At 29.9% G+C, this 24,341-nt stretch overlaps 1 protein-coding gene across 1 annotated transcript in view; it reads right to left on the bottom strand.

The window, feature by feature from the left end:
* Positions 1-11,754: 11,754 nt before the first annotated feature.
* LOC129310784 (fatty acid desaturase 4, chloroplastic-like) overlaps positions 11,755-24,341 on the bottom strand; it is a 34,441-nt gene continuing 21,854 nt past the window's right edge. Inside the window, exons 2-3 of the mRNA XM_054952698.1 lie at positions 23,928-24,203; positions 11,755-12,557 (exon numbers count right to left, since the gene is read on the bottom strand). Of these exons, the coding sequence (XP_054808673.1) occupies positions 11,755-12,557; positions 23,928-24,203 (1,079 nt within the window). The remainder of the gene's footprint in view (positions 12,558-23,927; positions 24,204-24,341) is intronic.

Genomic DNA, 24,341 nt, shown 5'->3' with positions numbered 1-24,341 from the left:
TTTCACTGTCTTACTTAAGGTATTTACTACTCAGCCTCATTTTATAAGATACTTTTATAAAAGATTCAGCATTCAAATATAAAATATTTGTGACAAAAATAAAATTTTATTAATAATATTTTTTAATATTATTCTTCCCATATATTCGATCTTTTTAGTATTTTTTCACTAAAAAATTATTAATCAGATGCATTTTTAAAAGTTTGATATTTTTTTGTTTTAAAAAAAGTATGGTTATAAAGTAAATTATTTAATACTGATATATGTGATTTTGTCTTAAAGTATTTTATAAATTGGAATGGAATTAGTATTTCAAACTTTTTTGGTGCAACATATGAACATATGCATATTTTAAATAATTGAAAATCCAAATCTGAATTAAACTGTGATTGCGTCCACTAGAAAAATTGAGCAAGAACATACAAGAGTAATTTGCGTCATGATAAAGTTATAGTTCTAGATTAATAACTCCCGGGCATGGCAGCAGTAACATAAACTAATAAAATCAGAATTTAGAAATGTATGAATTAAAAAAAAAAGGGAGATCAGAATAACAAAAATATACCTCTGAAATATCTAAATAACGACTAAATACCATGAGATATGATAATTATTATTTCGTGAAACTCGTCTGACATTCTGAATTTTTTTTAGTGAAACCTGATACTTGATTCATAAAAGAATGTGCACAAAAGAATATGAAACTACAGATAAACTAAAAGGCAAAAAACCGAAAACCAACCAAATCAAATACAAGAAGGTTGGTCATACAAGTTAAAATTAATAGTAAGACTAAAAGCTAGCTTAGCAAGATAATTAATTATCCTATTTTCTTCTCTGTATATAAAATGAAATTGGACATCCCATTCCCTACTCAAAATTTTGTTGATTGAATCAATAATATGTTAAAAAGGATTATAATTATAATTATCTTTTGTGATCGTAAAAATAACATTCGCACAACTATAAAAGACCTCCACAATCGTCAAAACATTTCTACTAACAAATTTCGAAACCTTTGAATTGAAGATACCATAAATTTAAAAAATAGGAAGCGGAAGTTTACCCATTGGACAATTAAAACCCAAAATCCGAGCTCTAGCAGCTCCTTTCAGCATATATACATCTACAAGCACTATTTCCATTTCAAAGAGTTGAACCATCTACTGTTTCTAGTCGAATTGGATGAGTATACATGTGAAGGTAGTTGTGATTTTAAATTCAAGTAAGTAACTACTTTGAAAAAAGTGCGGTTAGGTTCTTCCCCCACCGAACCTTCTTCCTCTTGAAAAACACATCTGCCCCTATCTATCCAGATGTCCCCACCCATGTGCATAGAGGTTATCCCAAGGTTTATTTTGGACAAAAGATTTAACCACATTTGTCTTCATATTGCAATTTAACCAATCCCAATCCCACCTGTCGTGCTCAATCTGAAATTTTTTTTAAAAAAAATTGAATAAAAATATTTGGAAATTGTCACCAAAATTTTAAAAAGTAATATTAAAAATGAATGATTGTCTTGAATTAATTATACAAATTTACATGGCCTTAAAAATTATCTTTATTATCCTTAATAAAAAAGACAAGAAAAACAAAAGAAAAAGTTTTATTTATTTATAATTTAGACTCAGTATTAGAAAAATGCAATTTTCCCTAGCTAATTATGTTTTAGTGAGGGATTTTGTCCCTTGCTAAATTCATAATTAAAAAAAAATTTACTAAATTTAACGAGGGATCGTATTTAGTAAGGGATTTAGTCCTTGCTAAAATTAGCGAGGGATTCCTAACTAATCCCTCGCCAATACTATTTAAAATTTGATAATTTAATGAGCGATTAGTCTCTCACTAATTCCTCACTAAATATACTTATATTTAAAAATAGTGATTCCACATCACCTACAATGTGTGCATTAATTCATGACATGTCATTGTCCACCTTGTGTCATGTCACTTGCTCATTACCATGTTATTTATTCAGTATGTTTATGTCAAAGTTAAGACTTGAACCCTTGACTTCATACCTTTCAAGGCTTATGCTCTCCTTCTTTGTCAGTTTAATTGAAAGGCACTAGCAGTCATTATATGAGAAATTAAATATATATTATTTCACTACATAAATATATTAAATAATATATTATAAAAATACACACATATATACATATTAAATTTTATTTTCAATCATTAATATGTTAAACATATTTATATTTTATTTAAATTATTATTTATATTCTATTTTTAATAAAATATTATTTTATTAATGAAAATAAACTTAAAATGAAGAAAATATTAAATATTAAATAATTTTATTATGAACATTTTAGTTAATTTTTAAATTTAATTTTTATTTTTAAATAAAAATTTAATATATAACTAAAATTCATTGCCAAGGTTAATTTTTTTTTGTAGTAGTTAGCTAGGAATAGAATCTCTTACTAAATTCCTCACTAATTATCTTATTTTAGAAAAGAATTGGCAGTTCTTTACTATTTTTCTCACTAATTGTCTAATTTTAGAGAGGGATTGACAGTTCCTTACTAATTTAATATTTTAGAAAGGAATAGACGATCCCTCACTAAATTTTCTCATTAATTTATATTTTTCTAGTAATGACTTGACCTAGGATAAAACTCTATGGCTTAGGTACCCTTTTGATGAGAAATCAAAGCTCAATAGTTTAGGTAAAAATATGTGTCTGTTGGTTGAGGGTTTTTCAAAGGAAAATATTTATTATCCTTTTTTAATAAAATGATTTTTAATGTAGATTTTTATTTTTGAAATTTATAAAAATAATTTGAGAAATAATTTAGTGAAAAATATTTTAATAAGTTTCACAAAGGTTTTGTATATCCTAAATTCCATCTTTTAAATATGATTTATCTTATTTTATTTTTTAGGCAAGCCTTTTAATTTTATTTATGGAGAAAACATTTTGAAATATGTACTCATGATAATTTATCATTGTATAGAATAAGCTAGTTGATTTATAAACTTGTCAAGGCTCTAAAAGTCTCACGCAATGAATAATTTTAAAATTATGTGCATGCAATAATTTATTGCTATAGAGAATAAGATAATTAATTAACTTACAATACCTTACAAGAACTCTAAAAGTCTCATACTGTCAAAACATATAAAACAATTTTAGTGAACCACATGTGATAATTTATCACCATATATAACAAATTAATTACTTAAAAACTTGTGAATAATTTCAATAAGACCATAATAGATATAATGATAAATCAATAAATACTGTTTTGAGCTTTAAATCTTGAAATTTCTTTTCTTTGAAATTCTCCTAAATATTTTCCCCATCATGTAACATCCCAAAAAAATTAACCTAAGGTTAATTAAGTTAATTTAGAATAAATGAGTAATTTTGGAAGAATATTTAGATATAAATAATTTTAGTTAGAAGATTATTATTGGATTTAATTTAGACTAAATCCTAAGTTATGATTTTATAGTAAATAGAATAGTAATGATAATATTATTATAAAAAAAAAGAAAGAAAGAAGAAAGAAAAGGAACATAAAATAAATTAAAAATTGAAGAGGGGGGAGAGAAGTAATTTTTACTTTGGGTGTTGAAATGTAAATAATGCCAACAAAAAGTAAACTAAAGGGGTGGGGCGGAAATTTCCGTGCGTGTGTTTGGTGTATATTATTATTATTATTGTAATAATAATAATGAGAAGGACATAAAGATGTGTGGGCCCCATAGTTTTCTTTGAAAAGTAACACATCTGATTCTTTTCTTCATTTCCTTCATTCTTTCTTCATTCCTTCTCGCGCGACAGAGAAGTGAAAACAGAGACAGCGAGTGTGATGCCTACGATAAAGCTAAAGTAGAAGACAGGGCTCCATAATAGGATACTTCAGATGAGATTTAAGTATTCTACGACCAGGTAAGTGTTTTGAACATTTTTTCTTAGTCGTTTTTCCCTTTGAGCTGCAGATTTTGATATTTTAAAAAACCTAGTGTTTGAAAGAGGGATGAATTTTGATGAGTAAATCTAATTATTGAGGTTATTGGTAGTGTAATAAATATTCTAGAGTATTATTTTGTTGATAGAATTGAAATTTGAGGCATTTGAGTTTATCTCTAGATCCCTATAGGTCGATTTTTGGTTAAATCTGAAAATATAAATTGATTTGTTGACATTTAGATGATTATTTGAGATGAGAAATAAATTATTATGGCTATAGAATTTCATTCAAATAATTTTCTATATCAAAATTTTCCTTTTTATTCCAAAAATTTACACATAAAAATACCCAAAAATTACAAACTTGATTTCAAGCCTGAAATCATTATTCTATAGCCATAATAATTTATTTTTTCATCTCAAATAATCATCTAAATATCAACAAATCATTTTATATTTTCATATTTAATAAAAAATCTACCCATAGGGATCTAGAGATAAACTTAAATGCCTCAAATTCTAATTCTTCAACAAAATAATACTTTAGAATATCTATTACACTACTAACAACCTCAATAATCAGATTTACTCATCAAAATTCATCCCTCTTTCAAACCCTAAGTTTTCCAAAATATCAAAATCGCAGCTCAAAGGGAAAAATGACTAAGAAAAAATGTTCAGAACACTTATCTAGTCTTAGAATACTTAAAATCTCACATGAAGTATCCTATTATGGAGCCCTATCTTCTGCTTCAGCTTTGTCGTAGGCGTCGCGCTCGTTGTCTCTGTTTTCACTCTCTCTGTCTCGCGAGAAGGAATGAAGAAAGAATGAAGGAAATGAAGAAAAGAATCAGATGTGTTGCTTTCCAAAAGAAAAATGTGGGGCCCACACATCTTTCTTTCCTTCTCATTATTATTATTACAATAATAATAATAATGTACACCAAACCCACGCACAGAAATTTCTGCCCCACCCCTTTAGTTTACTTATTTTTTTGGCATTATTTACACCTCAACACCCAAAGCAAAAATTACTTCTCTCCCCCCTTTTCAATTTTCAATTTATTTTACGTTCCTTTTCCTTCTTCTTTCTTTCTTTTTTTATAATAATATTATCATTACTATTTCTATTTACTATAAAATCATAACTTAGGATTTAATCTAAATTAAATCCAATAATAATCTTCTAACTAAAATTATTTATATCTAAATATTCCTCCAAAATTACTCATTTGCTCTAAATTAACTTAATTAACCTTAGGTTAATTTTTTTGGGATGTTACAACTCTCCCCTCCTAATAGGAATTTTGTCCCCAAAATTCAAATAATCATAGAGAACATACCTTGCTCAAACAAATGAGGATAGGAATGTTTCATCTTCTCCTCAGTTTCCCAGGTTGCATTACCAGGGGCCATTCCTTTCCAGAATACCTTCACAAGGCGAATGGTCTTATTTCTCAATTGCTTCTCCCTTACATCCACAATTCTTTCTAGTTCCACTCGATAGGTCATGTTCTCCCTTAGCTCAACCTCTTCAGGTTCTATTATATGAGACAGATCGGGTTGATATTTCTTTAACTAAGAGACATGAAATACATCATGAACTCCTGACAAATGAGGGTGGCAAGGCAATTCGATAGGCCAAAGTCCCAATTTTTTGTAGGATTTGAAAAGGACCTATGAATCTAGGAGTCAATTTCCTAACTTTTATTGACCTCCCAATGCCTGTCATCGGTGATACTTTCAAAAACACATAGTCGCCTACCTCAAAAGTCAAAGGTCTCTGTCGGCTATCTGCATAGCTCTTCTGCCGACTCTGAGCAGTCAACATTTTTGTCGGATTGTCTCAATCTTTTGAGTGGTTTGGTCAACAATGTCTGGACCTATAATGCTTCTTTCACTCAACTCGATCTAACAAAATGGAGATCTACACTTTCTACCATACAATGCCTCATATGGAGCCATCTGAATGCTTGAATGATAACTATTATTGTAGGAAAATTATGCTAACGGTAGATGCTTGTCCCAACTACCTGTCCACTCAAGTGCACATGCTAGCAACATATCTTCAAGTGTTTGATTCGTTCTTTCAGTTTGACTATCGGTCTGTGGATGATATGCCGTACTGAACTTCAATTGAGTACCCATAGCATCATTCATCGCCTTTCAAAAGTTTGAGGTGAACCTTGGATCATGATTTGAAATCACATCCTTAGGCACTCCATGTAATCACACAATCTCCTGGATATACAGTTCCACGAACTTACCCATGGTATAACCTTCTCTGATAGGTAGAAAATGGGCTGACTTTATCAATTTATCAATAATGACCCATATTGCATCGTACCTGCCTGTGTTCTAGGAAAACCTATAATAAAGTCCATGGAAATGCTTTCCCACTTCCAGGTTAGAATTTCCAATGGCTGCAATAAACTGCCAGGCCTATGATGCTCTATTTTCACCTTCTGACAAGTCAGACACTTGCTCACATACTTCGTCACATCACGCTTCAGACCATGCCACCACCAATACCGCTTCATGTCTTGATACATCTTGGTTGCTCCGGGGTGGATGGTGAATTTGCTTCTATAAGCTTCGACAAGAATTGTGTCCTTCAACTCTTTCACATCAGGAACACAAACCCTCCCATTATAGTCACAAGACCATTATCATTAAAAGTGAAATATGTGCCAGTCATCTTCTCATCTAAGTTCTTTTGAACTTCTAACAAGTCTGGATCTTCAAACTGAGCTGCTCGCAACTTATCCCAAAATTCGATTGTAAGCACCGTAGTATTCAAATTGAACATAGCATAATCTGGGATATTTTATGAAAAACTAGAGAAATCTTCTAATAACTTCTGTTTATGAATCATCATACAAGCTACATGCACGGTCTTTCTGCTCAAGGCATCGGCCACTACATTGGCCTTCCCTGGATGGTACTTCAGTTCAAACCTAGTCTTTTAGGAATTCCATCCATCTTCTTTGCCTCATATTCAGCTCCTTCTAGTCTACCAATATTTAAGACTTTTATGATCACTAACACTTCAAATCGTGCACCATAGAGGTAATGTCTCCAAATCTTAAGAGCGAAGACAACAGCTGCTCTCTAGATCGTGAGTGAGGTAGTTTCAAGTTCGTGAGGCCTCAATTGGCTCGATGCATAGGCTACAACTTTGCCATCTTGCATGAGGACACATCCAAGAACCCTAATTGATGCATCATACAAACAATCAAATGATTGCTTAGGATCAGGATGTTAAGACTGGTGCAGTCATCAACTTCTTTCTCAAGTGATAAAGCCTCGCTACCTCTTTGGTCCAAAAAAAGGTTGTGTCTTTCCTGGTCAATTTAGTCAATGCTGATGCTATTGAGAAAACCCGTCAATAAACCTCCTGTAATAGCCAGCCAACCCCAAGAAACTTCTGATTTCTGATACTGAGGTCGGTCGTTCCCATGTTCAACACTGCATCGACCTTGTGAGGATCAACTACAATACCTTCCTCAGAAACAACATGCCCTAGAAACTTTACTTCATTAAGCCAAAACTCACATTTACTCAACTTGGCATAAAGTTGCCTCCCTTTCAGAATTTGTAGCACTAATCTCAAATGCTCTTCATGCTCTGTTTCACTCTTTGAGTAGATCAGAATATTATCAATAAAGACAACAACAAACTTATCTAGGTACAGCCTGAAGATTCTATTCATATAGTCCATGAATATCGCTAGTGCATTTATTAGCCCAAATGGCATAACTAGGAATTCATAGTGCCCATACCTTATTCTAAAAGCTGTCTTAGGTACATCCTCTACCTTTACCCTCAACTGATGATACTTAGACTTGAAGTCAATCTTTGAGATACCACCGCTCCAGCCAACTAATCTAAGAGATCATCAATCCATGGCAACGGATATTTGTTTTTGATTGTCACCTTATTAAGCTGGCGGTAGTCGATACACAATCGCCATACTCTTATCTTTATTTTTCACAAAGAGAACTGGTGATCCCCATGGTGATACACTCGGTCTTATGAAGCCCTTAGCTAACAAGTCTTCTAGTTGCTTCTTTAACTCTTCTAATTATGTAGGGGCCACTCGATATGGAGCCTTTGAGATTAGCTTGATACTAGAGCTAAATCAATTGAGAATTCAACTTCTCTCTCTAGTGGCAAACCATTCACATCTTCTGCAAAAGACCTCTTTGGTGGGGTGAGGAATAACCCAAGTACCACCTTGGGAAAGCCGACCTCCGCTGCAGTGATGTAGATGGGCCCAGTCTAAAAGACTCCTGGGAGGGTGGGGTGAGGGCTGTTACAAAAAAGGCACCTTTTATGTAACAGCCCTCACCCCACCCCACCCCACCGGGGGTCTTTTGAAGCCTTCCCAGACTTGAACCTCCAACCTCTACCACCTTAAAGAAGTTGAGGCTAAGTCTGGTACCATTGAGTCAAGTTGACTCAATGGTACCAGACTTAGCCTCAACTTTCATGTACCAGACTTAGCCTCAACTTCCTTAAAGTGGTAGAGGTTGGAGGTTCGAATTTGGGAAGGCTCCAAAAGACCCCTGGTAGGGTGGGGTGAGGGCTGTTACACATCATGTATCTCCAAATTTAATTATGATACCAGGATTTTCACTACAAAAAAACTAACTTTTAGCGGCGACAATTGTTGCTATTAAAAGTCAAAAAGTTGCCGCTGAAAACTTTTAGTGGTGACAAAAAGTTGCCAAAATGTCACTGCGAGAGCTCCTGTCGCTGATTCAATTTGCGGTGACAATAAAAGTTACCGCTGAAAGATGAGAATCTACGGCGACATTTGTCACCGTTGAAAGTCAAAAAGTCATAGCTGAAAGTTTTCAGCAGTGACAAAAAGTTGCCACAATGTCGCCGCGAGAGCTCTTGTCGCTAATTTAATCTGTGACGTCAAAAAAGTCGCCACTGAAAGTTGAGAATCGGTGGTGATAAATGTCGCCGCAGAAAAGAAAATTTGTTGCAGCCAAATAATAGTCGCTACTAAAAGTTGAAAATCGACGGTGACATTTTGTCACCACAAAAACCACACATCAGCGGTGACTATTTTTGTCGCCGCTGAATGTTAAGTATTAATGGTGACATTTGTCATTGCGGAAGCTACCAATTAGCGACGACAAAAAAGTTGCTGCTGAAAAGTAATGTTGATTCACTTACACATATGGCACCACGTCACCGTCCATGTAGTACCCCACCTCATGCCACGTGGCGCCATGTCATCCTCCATATGTCGCTCTCACCTCATGCCACGTGGAACCATGTCACTCTCCATGTGTCGCTCTCACCACATGCCATGTGGCGGCATGTCACCCTCCACATAAGGCCCCAACCTCGCAATACGTGGCACCATGTCATCCTCTACGTGTCGCCCTTACCTCACGCCACGTGGTACCATATCACTCTCCATGTATCGCTCTCACCACACGCCACGTGTCATCATGTCACAATGTATCCTTTTGTGTCCAACCATTTTGCCACTGAGTTGGAATGACCCTGTAGTCTATTATTGCATAATTAAATACACACACACACACATTAAATATTAAATATTATAAAATATTATTACTATCCTTAAATACTTCAATTTAATTCTTTTAATTTATAAAATTACAAATTATATTATTTATTTTGTTTAAAGTAAACTATAAATATAATTGATACAATATAATTTGTATTATTTATTTAATTTTTTTACTTCTTGAGGTTGTTATATTATTTATTTTAATATTCATATTTATAATTATAATATAAAAATATCTAAGAATAAATAGTAAAAATACTGATGATTATACATTAGTTTATAATTACTTATGTTTCTAAACTTGCATCAAGCTTTAAAGTTATTGGTGTTAAATGTAGAATTTAAATTAAAAAATTAGATTAGATAAAATATCATTTTATGAATGAATAAATTTAAGTATCACATATTTAATTATTATAAACAAGCAGTGTTATTGACTTCTACATTGATCTGATGACTTATGCTTTCTCTCTCTTCTCTTCTATCTTGAATATTTAAATTTTTTTCTTATTAGTTATAATTAAATTTAATTTGTTTTAGTTATTAATTAGTCAAAAATATATATTAAAAATTTTATACTTATTTTGGCCATTAAACATCTTATTGGCTTTTGAATAAAATTATCCAAACAAATTTTAATTTATCTAACAGACTTCTAAAAAAACGATATCCAAACATAAATTATATTACATTTACTGACTTTTCTTCTAATCTTAGTTTGCTAACCTCGGTTGAATTTTAACCTTAGTTGTAAATTTTTTAATACAAACACATATGTAAAAAATATGGTTTGGCTTAATTCTTTACTTTAGCTTATTAGCATTAAATAATACCTTAACCTTATCTTAAAGTTACAATTTAACCATAGAATATATTAAATAAAAACTCATTATGTTATTTTATATATTCATTATAAAATTACAATAATACAACAAAATTAATGTCATAAAATGTTAAATATTAGATAAATAAAAATAAAAATTATAATGATAATACAAAATCAAACTTTCAGCGACGACACTAAAAAGTCGCCGCTGATTATCGACTTTCAGCTGCAACTTATATGTCGCCATTGAAACTTACAACATAATTTTTTAAAAAAAATTATAAAATGCTGACATCAGCGGCGACACTAAAAAGTCACCGCTGATTCTCGACTTTCAGCGGCAACTTGTATGTCGCCATTGAAACTTACAATATAATTTTTTAAAAAAATTATAAAAATGCTGACAATCAGCGGCAACTTGTATGTCGCTACTGAAATTTACAACATAATTTTTTAAACAAAATTATAAAAATGGCCAAATCTTTCACATTTATAACAAACTATTTCTATTTTATCTTTTTTAAAATTATCTTTTCTAAAGGTTTTCTATGTTTTTTCAGGAAATATTTTTTATGTCTCATATATCTTTTATAAGAATATTATATATAATTTCTTTTTTATTTTTCCTACAAGGGCTAGTATTTTCCTAACTCTAGTTTTTTCTTGTTTTGTATCACTATGTATTTCTTTTTACATTTTTATTTCATTGCATAACTTTAATCCTGTGATATTTATAATATTAATTATTTGTCCATATGTTAAAATAGTATAATTTTTTGTTCTTCGTTATAACTAGTAAAATAAAAGCAAAAGAAAATATAGAAAATGAAAGAGATAACACCCCTTTTGAAATAAATCAACAAAGATACATGAACAGAATATCACATATAACTTATAAAAAAATGATATTGCCAAGTAAGTTTAGTAACAAACAGAGAATATTCAAAAAATATAATATTCAAAAATATTGTGAAAGAATAGGAAAGTTAGACAGTAGTGTTCCTATTAAGCCTAGAAAGAACAATATAAATAGAAAATAAAACTTGTAGAAATAAAAATATGAGATGGTTCGATAAGATATTAGGATCTAAGTCAAAAAAGAAGAATAAGATAAGTCTTAAGAGTCTCAGTTTACAACCAAATAGGAATAGTGAACCTGAAGGAGAAATAGAAGAGGTAGAAATAAAGAAATACATTATAAAAAAATTAAAGAACAAATAGAAATCTCAAAATAGAAAATAGAATAAATTAAATAAGAGAAAAATTTGAAAGAGATATTTCTGCAGAATATCCAAATTCTTTTTGAAATAAAAAAGACACAAGAAATCACGGGTGAAAAACAAATATGATAAAAGAAGAAAAAGAAAAAGAAAAAGAAAAACAAGAGTTGAATCTTGTCAAAAAATAATTTAAGTAAAAAAAAAGGTAATTAGGTGAAGAAAATCAAAAGAGATAATTTAACCATGATTTTTCTATCTCCTCCATCCACTCAGAACTGGGTTCACTCCAAAACCGTGGTCTGACCCCAAGTTTGGAATACACTATTTTCTCCAATACTTCAAACACCTTATGCTTATCCAGAAACTCATTCCAGGCTCCACTCAGAATGCAATAATTACTGTTATACGGCGGCCGGTGGTGTCCGGCATGCTTCGACTGTGATACTAGCACTCCGGCATCTTGTAATGCCACGACAAGCCGCGGAAGCCGGCTCTTCGTCCGGTGGGCCCAGGCATGAATCTGCAAGCTAAACATAATGCAAGCCGAACACACTCCAACAAACCCAAGAAGTTTTAGGTCATTGCAAACAAGTACAATAGGCAACACTGTAAGTGTAACCCCACAAGCCGATACATGCAAGATGTTGGCAAATTGATGTCTTGTTATGGTCAGTGGCCATTTATGGTGACGTTTAAAAGCATCAATTTGAGGACCAAAGACAGGTGTGGACTCATCTCCATAATTATCAATAGCCCAATGGTAAACCCCAGAGCCTAGATCGGCCAACATATAGCCGACCCAACCGGCCAAGATCGGTTCGAACCAAACTTCCATGATGGTTGCTTGACTAATGCACTTTGCCAATGAAACAATCACAGTGGTGCACCCGGCTGCAACCCAAGCTCGATGCGACCTCGTTGATTGTAAACTCGGATCATTAGCCAAAGGATGGTTAGCGGTACTACTAACAACCACTGGTTTTGGGGACACAAGCTGATGAGGTTGTTCCATCACTAATTGTGTAGCTTAAGAGTTCAACTTGGTGGTGGTGGTGGTAATGAGGTTTAGGGAACAATAGACTCGAGCGCGGCCCCGGAGGAGGAGGAATGGGCAGCGCGTGGTGGATTGGTGGTGGTGGGGACTTGGTGGGTACTTGCTTAGGGCTAAGGAGGACGTTGAGATGCAGAATATGATACATACATATATATATATATATATATATGTATGTATGTATGTACGCATGCATGTAGAGAGAGAGAGAGAGAAGAGATAGAGAATAGAAGACGTAATGAAACTGTTCTTGCGCTGAATGCTTTTGTCAAACACACAGTTAATGAAATGAAACGGTGGGTTTGGTTGAAAGCAAGAAGGGAAGAGTGGGAGGGGGTTTGGATTCGGTGGATATCTCTAGTATACGAACTCAGTGCTTGCCTCTTCTAAACTATTAAAATTTAAATCAAGAATTCTTAATTCATATTTCACTAAATATTAATGAATGAGTGAATTTATCTAAACTAATTTGAATTTCAATGATTTAGATGAGATAAGCATTCCATGGCTATACTAGGAACAAGCACCAAATACAAACATTAATAGGAGGAGGATGTGTTGGGAAAGAGGATTCTTGGAGGTTTCTCTTTTTAATCATTAATTAATAAAATGAAATGAAAATTACATAAAAATTGAAAATATTAATTTTTAAGATAAAAATTCAAAATATTTATTTTTAAGATAAAAGTTAAAATTGAGTAAAATAGAAAATATAAAATAAAATAATATTCAACAATTCAACAATTCAGGCCAATCTGAAGATGTCTAAAAGACTAAGTTGTTAAGGTTGAACTTGACAATATGACCTTTTTTACAAACTTAATCGTTACTTATGCATTATTGTTAGCTTTAGGATACATAAAACTCCTAAAAAAAAGTTTCTGGGTGTTTTTACACCTTATGTGATGTTAGTCAATTTTAACAAAATAGGGATTGTTGCACTTATTATAATAAATTCATGGATATTTTCATACCTTTGTTCACTTACAGATACTGGATGCTTTTGAAGAAAATACGGTTGGGTATTTTTGCTCTCTAATCCAAATAAAAAAGGAAAAAAAAAAGGCTTTATCTACTGTACTACAATTTACAAGCCACTTTTTAAAAGATTTTTATTTTATTTATAATTGATTTTGTAAAATTTATAAAATAACTAATATTTTTTCTATTTGGGCCTTTGGTGTGGATATTAGTAAGGTAATTATGGCGAAAAGAGGAATTGAGAAAGTTGACAAAAGAATTTGCATTTAATCAAGGGTATTTATGAAAAAATGGAGTAATTTCAAGACAATTAAATACTTTAACTTCCTTGACTTGCATGAATTAGTTAAATATAATTTATAAATAAATCAATGTTATGAGAACTGGATCAATCATTGAATCAATTAAGACACTAGTTCACGGTTCAATAGTCAGATTGAAGTTACATCGTGATTGAACCATTTGTAATTAAATTAATATATTTAAAATATTATAGAGAAGTATAAATTAATTTTATTATTTTTTAGAGATTCAAAATAATTGTTAATTTGTTTAGAGATGGTGATCACATTTTTTTTAAGGACACAAGATCTAAATTTGCTTGAAAAGATATGAAATAAGTATTTGGATGAATATAGATGAACAAGATGTTTATATGTAAGTAAATAAGTTAAAAAATCCATTAAAAAAGGAATAAAAGGGATGCATGCTTATTTTTAAGGTTAGTCATTAAGCACTTTCGAGAGGCAAATTATAACTAAATTAAAATGATAACATATGAAATAAAAATATAGATACATAGCCAGAAATAGAGATAAAAGAGATGTTCATGCATATGAAAAATTAAGTAGAAGGAGCTGACACAAAAAATGAACAAAAGATGAGAAGAAAATTTAAAAAAAGAAAAAAGAAAGTAGACTCGTAGGAAAGGATATGGTAAAATAGCAATGAGAAGGCCTGCTAAAAGAATTTTATATCAGTCAAAGATTAGTTATCAAAATTCAAATGAAAAAAATCTGAATGTGCTATTGTTAATTTAGAATAAGTTGTTATTAAAACTCGAATAGATACGTGTTAATAAAAGACTAACTTAAATCAACAAGTATCTATTCTGATTTGACAACAAATTATTATTAACTAATATGAATTTTTTGTAGCAGTTCTTGATTAATGTTTTCCTAAAGGTTGGAGAAATTGCAACAATGCTTTTGGGTGACAACTTGTTGCCCGTTTGGATTTGCGTTCAAAATCAATTAATTGTACAGAAACCATATTTTGGCAAAAATTAACCAAACACCTATGTTACATGTTAAAATTAATTATGAATTTAAAATTATATTTTTTTAAAAAATATCCAAACACTCATTATACATGCTAAAATTAATTATGAATCTAAAACCATAATTTTCTTAAAAATATTCAAACACCTCTTATTATGTCAAAATCAATTATGAACAAAAAATATGATTTGTAAAATAAGTTATATGATTTTTGGATAAATTTTTATAAAATGTATAATTTAAAAATTGAATTGAAAAGTAGGTAGTAGTGGCTTATGAAATAACTATGGTTTTGGGTTCATAATTAACTTTAGCATGTATGGGATGTTTGGATATTTTTAAGAAAATCATGATTTTGATTTTATAATTGATTTTAGCTTGTATAATGGGTATTAAAATTTTTTTTTGAAAACATAATTTTGAATTTATAATTGATTTTAACATGCAACATAGGTGTTTGAATATATTTTTATAAAATTATGATTTTACCTTATTTTCAGTTCCACTTCTCAGCTTTGATTAAAATCAATCTTATTAATTAATTTTATAAATCAATTACATAACATAATCAATTACATTCCAAATCAATCATATTAATTAATTTTTTTATAATCAACTATACTCAACAGAAATTCAAACACAACCTAATGTGAATAGTGGACTAGCAGTATAGTTTTTGAAATTATTTTTTTCTTGCACTTTTTTTTTTCTTGAGTTAAGTGTTTTTCAATATCTTTTTATTTCTAGTTGACCTGGTGCACTAGTTTTTAATCGGTTTACCAATCTGAAGCTAGTTCTTATTTAATTTTGTTATTTGTGTGTGTCGGACTGGATAAGGTACAGGTTCTCAATTATCAATCTAGTTTTCTTAACAATAAAATAAATATAGAAGGAGGGATTTTTTTTTTTTGCCTCAAATAAGATAAAAGTATTAATGCTATGAGATTTATATATTGTCCTTTCATTCATTTCCCATGTTTTCACTATCTTACTTCAAAGGTATTTACTATTTCCTCTATCCCACTTTATAAAATAATTTTAAAAAATATTCAGTATTTCAAAATATAAAATAATTTAATAAAAATAAGATTTTAGTAATGATATTTTTCTAATATTACCCTTCCCATATATTCTTTCTTTTTGATATTTTTCACAAATAAATTGTTAAATGAATGGAATTTTTAGAAGTTTGATATTTTTTGTTTGGAAGAAAGTAAGGTTATAAAGTATATTTAATGTTGATATATGTAATTTTGTCTGAAGGTATTTTAAAAATTTGGATGAAAGTAGTATTTCAATCTTTGTTTGCACAATGTATGAACATATAGAGATTTTAAATTGAAAATCCAAATCTGAATTAAACTGTGTTTGCGTCCGCTAGAAAAATGGAGCAAGAACATACAAGAATAATTTGCATCATGTGAAGGTAGTTGTGATTTTAAATGCAAATAAGCAACTTCTTTGACAAAAGTGCTGTTAGGTTCTTCCCCCACCCAACCTTCTCCCTCATGAAAAACACATCTACACCTATCAATCTAGATATTCCAACCTATGAAAGCATAGAGGTTATCCCAAGGTACATTTTGAACAAAAGATTTACTCACATTTGTCTTCATACTTCAATTTTACCAATTCCACCTGTCATGCTCAATCCAGAATTTTTTAAAAAGAAAAATTCAATAAGAATATATAGGAGTTGCCATCAAAATTTTAAAAGGTAATTTTAAAAACCTCTTCAACATGTGATCCATATATAGAGGAAAAGGGTACAAGAGTTAATTGTGTATGGGAAAGGTATTAGACATGTCACAATACTCACTTATATGAATAGTTACCCTAAGTTAATTATATAAATTTATATGACTTTAAAAAAATATCTTTATTGCCCTTGATAAAAAAGACAAGAAAAATAAAAGAAAAAAAATTATTTATTTATAAATTGGACTTGATGTAAAATGAAACACCATGGCTTATGTACCCTTTTGATGAGAAATCAAAGCTTACATAATTTGAGTAAAAGTGTACCTCTTGGTTGAGATCTTTTTTATTTAAAGGAAAATATTTATTATCATTTTTAATAAAATGATTTTTAATGTAGATTTTTATTTTTTTAATTTATGAAAATAATTTCAGAAATAATTCAGTGGAAACTATTTTAATAAGATTCACCAAGATTTCTTATACCCTTAAATCCATCTTTCAAAAATGATTTATCTTATTTTATTTTTTTAGGCAGAACTTTTATTTTCATTTATGGAGAAAATTTTTTGAAATATGTACTCATGATAATATATTGTCGCATAAGATAAGCTAATTGACTTATAAACTTATGATGACTCTGAAAGTTTCATTCAATGAATGCTTTCAAAATTATATACATGCAATGATTTATTGGTAGAATGACAAATAAAGACCTTATAAGAACATTAATATCAAATTAGAATTTTTCAACACTAACATTCTCAAATTTCAGTACTCCTCAAAAAGAAAATGATATCAAACAACATAATGTAACATTATTCTCATATGTTACAAATGAAATGTATGCAACTTTAGAACAAGATATTCTTTTTTTGGCTAGTAGTGCTTTGTATTGATTTTGTTTAAAAAAAAAACCACCTTGTACAATATCATAGTTTTATTGTATTAAAAGATAAACTTTTTTTGTTTGAATAAGTATTGAAAACTTCATCCAAAGAAGAAAGTAACATCTACAAATAAATACGAGTATGAAGAAAATAAATAAAGTAGATAACAAAATTTATATGACTCTTATTGATGACAGCTTTTAAATATTTTTTCTTGTCATTTGTTTAATACAAAAAGATTTCTTAATTGATAAAAAATAATAAAATTATAATTTTTTTCTTAAATTTTATTACATGCAAAGAATGAGAACAATTTCACTTAACTAAAAAAAATAAGAGCATCATCATGTGTGTTAAAAAAATTATAATTTTATGCCTTCTTAAATTGTGTTAAAAATAATAAAAAATATTTATCCATGTCATGTGCCATATATGTTGCATTCATATGACATAGCAATAATTGTATTAATAAAATAAAAATAATTAATGGTAACATGTTTTAAAAAACAAAATTAAAGGTTAAGGAAGATAATTTTAAATGTTAAAAGGTGAGAAGAATTATATGCAATTACTTCAATATTAAAAATTTAGTCTTCCATTTTTCATTTGATTTCATGTGGTCCTTGAATGCCCCATTATCTATTTGACTTGCTCTCTTATCTTCAAAATTGAGATTAGAATTAAGACTTACTATTTTGTTTGTCTTTTGCTTGTGCCATATCCACAACACCATGAGATGTGAGTTTTTTTAATTTACTCCTCGGTTTTGAGTTTCGGTCTTACAACATATCCTCTACCCTTTGATCCCAATATGGTAAGAAGAGTAGTTTTTTTAGAATATTATGTCATGCAATTGTAATGAATATCTGCAAAATATTGGTATTGATATTAAATTTGGAGATACATGATGGGGAAAATATTTAGGAGAATTTTCAAGGAAAGAAATTTCAAGATTTAAAGCTCAAATTGGTGTTTATTAATTCATCATTATATCTATCATGGTCTTATTGAAATTATTTGCTGTGTGGGGCTTTCAAAGTCTTTACAAATTTGTAAGTTAATTAACTAATTTGAATTGTATTAGAATTTTTGAATGAAGTTGTTAGATTTTTTTTTCATTTATTTAATATAAAATGCTATTTTAATTGATAAATAACAACAAAATTATAATTTTTTCTTAAATTATGTTACCCATGAACAATGAGAACAATGTTACTCAAATAAAAAAAATTAGAGCATCGCCATATGTGTTAAAAGCAAAAATTATAATTTTTCCCCTCCTTAAATTGTGTTAGAAATAATAAAAATATATTTTCCATGCCATGTCTTATGTGTATTGCATTAATTTCACGTGATAATAACTATAAAAATAATACACTACTACAAAAATGCAAATATAAGACGCTATGAAAAATGACGGTCAAATAAAAACACATCATATATAAGAGAGGCGGGTGATGGTCAGAAAATAAATGACGGATGTTTAAATGACGGGTGTTTAAACATCCATCATTTATTGTTAGACTTTAAATGACAGGTATTTAAAAAACTCGTTATTTATTTCAGCCCAATGTTTTATTTACTGGATGGAAAAAATAAAAAATAAAATTGGACTTTAAATGACGGGTATTAAAATACCCTTCATTTAAAGTTTAACAATATATGACAGGTACACAAACAATCGTCATATATTGTTGCCCACCGTTTTAGTTTCTTATAATAAAAAAAATAAAAAATTTTAAAACTTTAAATGACGGGTGTTTCAAACACTCGTCATTTAAAGTGTGAACAATATATGACGGGTGTTTTAAACACCCATCATATATTGTTGGCCAACGTTTTAGTTTCTTAAAAGAAAAAAATAAAAAATTTTAAACTTTAAATGATGGTTGTTTCAAACAACCATAAGTTAAAGTTCTCATGATATATGACGGGTGTTTTAAACACCCATCATATATTATGGAATAAATGATGGGTATTAGAATACCCATCATTTATTTCCTTTTTTATTCAATTTTCGATCTCATTTTTCATTCTCATCCATTCGTCTTCTCGATATTCTCTCTTCTCCATTTGCACATGAAATCGGTAAAAATCTCTCAATCTTCCTCCATTGTTGCCATCGGCCACCTTAGTCCTCTCTGACGTGAAAGTGCCTCTACCATAGCTGTCCGTGAATACCTGTTATTTATTCCCTTTTCTATTCAGTTTTCAGTCTCATTTTTCATTCCCGCTCGTTCGTCTTCTCGGTATTCTTTGTTCTCTACTTGCACATGAAATCGGTAGAAATCTCTCAATCATCCTCCATTGTTGCCGTCGACTACCTTAGTCCTCTCCGACGTGAAAGTACCTCCATCATAGCCGTCCGTTACCCCTCTCATTTGCTTCCTCTTTATGTTTCATCCTCTCTTCTCCAAGGTACATGGTTGTGTGATTTCAATGGTTTTTCTTCATTTTCTTCCAATATCCTTATATTTCTAGATTATGGGATTGATTTATTTAATGTTATGGATTGTTTTATTAGTTGATTTTTGTTATTTAAATTTTTTCTCATTTGTTGCCCATTTTGATATTGTGGGGTGTTGAAAATTGTTAATGTTTGATGTTTTATTGACTTGAGAATGGTAGTAGATGATATACTTAGCCTTAGGATGATTATTAAGATGAAAATTAGTGATCAAAATGGGATATTTATGATGATTGTATTTTTCTATCAATTTTGACTGATTTATTTCAATAATTTTTAATTTAAATTTCATACATTGTTTGATCAGTGTAGTTTTATAATTCAAAACTACATACTGAAATGTACTAGTGTATCAATTTTTATTACAATTGAATTTTATTTTAGTGACCAAAACTGACGCACGGTTTCTCTAAAAATCATTGCTATTTTATTGATATTTTTACATTTGGTAAAGAATGATTTGTTCTTGGCTTAGGATTGCTAATATAGGATATGTGTAACCTTAGAATGATCAATGAGATAGAAAACATTGATTCAAAATGATGTTTATAGTGTTTTTCTTTTTTCTATGATTTTTGAAAATTTTAGATATAATTTTATAATAATTAGCGTTAATTTAAAAATGCTATTTTGTGAGAATTTTGTTGGTTTTGTGATTATATATGGTTAAAATTAGTTTGTTGAGTGAGATGCCAGGATTGAAAAGAGGGTTTTAACTTGAGAAATACGTTCTTTATGCCGTCATGCTGTCGAATTTTTTCAGCGGTTGAAGGAGTATGTGAATGCTCATACATTGTGACTCATGATTCATTAATTACTCTATATTATATGTAGAGTAGTCAATTTCTTTATTGATAATCTTTCTATCATTCCTTTCCTCTCGATATCCATGAGTCACTAATCACATTTCCTTGAATGAATTATCTTTTAGATTAAAAAGTTATGCATAAAGAATAGATGCCTACCAATCAATTAAGTAAAGAGTATTTGAATAGTGTAAAAGAGTTTATGAGGTTTGCTCTTGAGCATGTAAAAGACCCTAGAAGAATAGTGTGCCCTTGTGTAAGATGTGGTCTTTTGAAGCAAATTAGTGCATCTGAGTTGGAAGACCATTTAATATGCTATGAAATTGATGAAAATTACAAGTATTGGCATGAGCATAGAGAGACTAGAGAGGATGAGTCTACTAGTAATTAGGAGTATAAAGGAAGCTTTGAATCAAATGATTATGACACATATACTTATAAGGGTGATTGTCTTGAAGAGATGGCCAATACAATTGAAAAGGAACTTGAGGATTGTCCTAAAATGTTAGAGATGTTGAAAAGTGATGTAGAGAAGCCCTTGTACGCTGGTTGCATCAAATTCACAAAGTTGTTAGCAGTGTTGAAATTGTACAACTTGAAAGTGAGCAACGGATGGAGTGATAAGAGCTTTACAAAAAATCTTACACTTATAAAACAACTTTTACCTGCGAACAATGAGCTTCCAAGGACTATGTATGAGGTAAAAAAAATGCTATGCTCAATTGGCATGAGTTATGAGAAAATACATGTCGCACCTGGAAAAATGTGACGTGGACGGCATGCGAGTAGAGGTCCCGGCCTTTGCAACGAGAACCGGACAGAACGAGGAGTTACCACTGAGATTTTGAGGAAAATATCGGGAAATCAATTAAAAGAGGATAAGGATGGTCTACGAAAATAGAAGATAGGTTCGGGAGTCGGTTGAGTATGGGGAAGGTGTTAGGCACCCATAATACCCGTTCGTCAGAACAGTTACCTGAAATTGGTTGTGCTCTTTTAATATGGTTTTATAATTATTTTAATTATCCCTTTTATATTCATGTGTTTCAAAAATGATAAGAATTAAGTGAGAAATGTTTATTTATTTACGAGGAAGGACTTGACTCAGAATCTGACTCTGAGGCCTACGTACCCTGTGATAAGAATCAAAGTCCACGTAGTTTGAGCTTAAAAGGTTGTTGGCGAAAATATTTTTTGAAGAGAAATTAATTAAAAATAATTCACCATTTTACAAATAAAACAATTTCTGAAATTTTGATGTGTGTTTTAAATTGCAAAAAGTAATTTAATTTTGATTATTTTCTCAATTTTTGAATTTTTGAAATAAAGAAATGAAAAGAGTTTAAAATTTTTTTTTATGTTTTATGATTGGGAATTTAATTGCTATACCTGCAGAACTTTATTAGTTTCATACGGTAATGCAATTGCTCTAAATATCTGCGAGATTTTGAAATCTCACATGATAAAAGAGTTTATCAAATTAATTCATTTATATTTTTAAGTGCTAGAAATAATTTATTTAAGCATGTACGTACATGTTTTTAAAGAATTTTAATCATCATACCTACAAAGCCTTATTAGCTTGTACGGTAATATGATTATTCTAAATATCTACAGAGATTCCAAAATCTCACATGATAAATGAATTAAATTTATTTAATTGATTTAATATATAATTTATATGTATTTTAAAAACTTAATTATTATATCTGCAGAGTCTTATTGACTCATATGATAATACGATTATCTTTGAAGTCTATGGAGATTCAAAAATCTCACATGACTAAAAGATATAATTGGTAATGTGATTACAACTTAAATTCATTAATTTGATTAATTAATTTTTCTAAATTCTATATTATATGGTTATTATAAAATCATTTATTTATTATAAAAATTAATAATCACTACATCTATGAGGACTTATTATCCCTACGATGATGTGATTAATTTAAATCTCTACGAAGATTCTTGAAATCTCCATGAGACTTAATAAATTATTAATCTGGGTTATAAAAGAGAGTTAAATTTAATGATGGGCCTTTGAATCCATATTAACATATAAGTTTTACCCTCATATCTGCAAAACCTTATTGATTTACATGATAAAAGATTATCTTAAATATTTACAAAGATTTAAAGTCTCACACAATAAAAGGATTAAATAATATATCACTTTAAATACATTTTAATGCGTAATTATACAATGTATATTTTTAAATATAAAAATCTTAATCATTATACCTGCGAAGCTTTATTGACTCTCATGATAGTACGATTATCCTAAAGGTCTATGGAATTTCCAAATTTCACATGACCCAAAAGATCTAATTAGACGATATAATTATAATTTAAATTTAATTAATTAATTAATTAATATTTTAAAAATGTTTATTATTTTATTTATAAAAATTTGTTTATGTATTTACCATATAAATTGTGAATCATGATATCTGTGAGGATTTATTATCCTACACGATAAGAAAATTAATTTAATTCTCTTCGAAGATTCTTAAAATCTCACATGAGACTTAAATATTTATTATAAAAAGAAATTAATTTTAATAATGGGCCTTTGGAACCCATATTAATATATACAAGATTGATCCTCATACCTACGAATCTTATTGATTTACATGATAGAGGATCATTCTAATGCTTATGGAGATTCTTAAAATCTCACACGACAAATAGGTAATCAAGATATTTGCATTTGCAGGCCAGTGTATCATATGAATTTAGCATTCAATGGAACTGAGAAAGAAACTATTTTGATACTTCACCCCCTCTTTTAACTTAAGGATGTATTCTATAAGATTTTTTTTTTAAATTGGCCTATGCTCAGATATGGCTTTCAAAAGGAAATAATGATAGTCATGATTATAGCATCTGACAATTAGAACAAACAGGATTCATATATTATCACCATTATTAATCACCTAATTTATTTTTCGTGGAAATTAAAATCAAGTTGATGTCTTAAAAATTATTGTGAATAAACAATCGTCCCATAGAAAACATATGCATGCTCTTATTTTTCCAAAATAATATGATCATTTGAATGAATAAAGCAAGTATATAAAATTTTGAAAGAACTACAAAATTTTAAATAAGAAAGAGCCAAATCAAAGCTATGACCTAATTGTGCATGTAAAAGATGACTTATGAAGAATGGAACAAAATTATACCTTAGGTTGCATTAAGTAGCCTCCACGAAAGGTACCTGATAATGTGGTTGAAGCTTGAGCCGCTTCCATAACCTTCTCTATCACAAACTGCCCTAATATAAGAAGCACTTCAAGAATCTTTCTCCAACCACATGAAATCTTTACAAGGACACTGATTGTAAATAATCCAAAAATTGCACCAGAAGCTGCAACAAGAAACTGCACTTCATGGTAGAACCAACCACGAAACAAGGTTTGATCTAACACCAGTGAGAATGTAAGAAAGCCATAAAGCAAAGTTTCATTCCTCCTCTTCAACTGAAAGAAGCGATCTGTCACAATATTCCACTGTTAAGAATATGATCCAGAATGTCCCGTTCACTCATTTCTCCGGTTTTCTCTCTTCTTTGAGTTTCTATTTTTTTCAGTCTTCTTGTCATCTCCTCTTCTCTTCGTCTCGGTTTTTCGTT

The sequence above is a fragment of the Prosopis cineraria genome, unplaced genomic scaffold (genome assembly GCF_029017545.1).
Source record: "Prosopis cineraria cultivar Desert tree isolate PC_DT_omini unplaced genomic scaffold, ASM2901754v1 PC5, whole genome shotgun sequence".
Classification (NCBI taxonomy): Eukaryota; Viridiplantae; Streptophyta; class Magnoliopsida; order Fabales; family Fabaceae; genus Prosopis; species Prosopis cineraria.
This window is presented reverse-complemented; position numbering and strand designations above follow the sequence as displayed.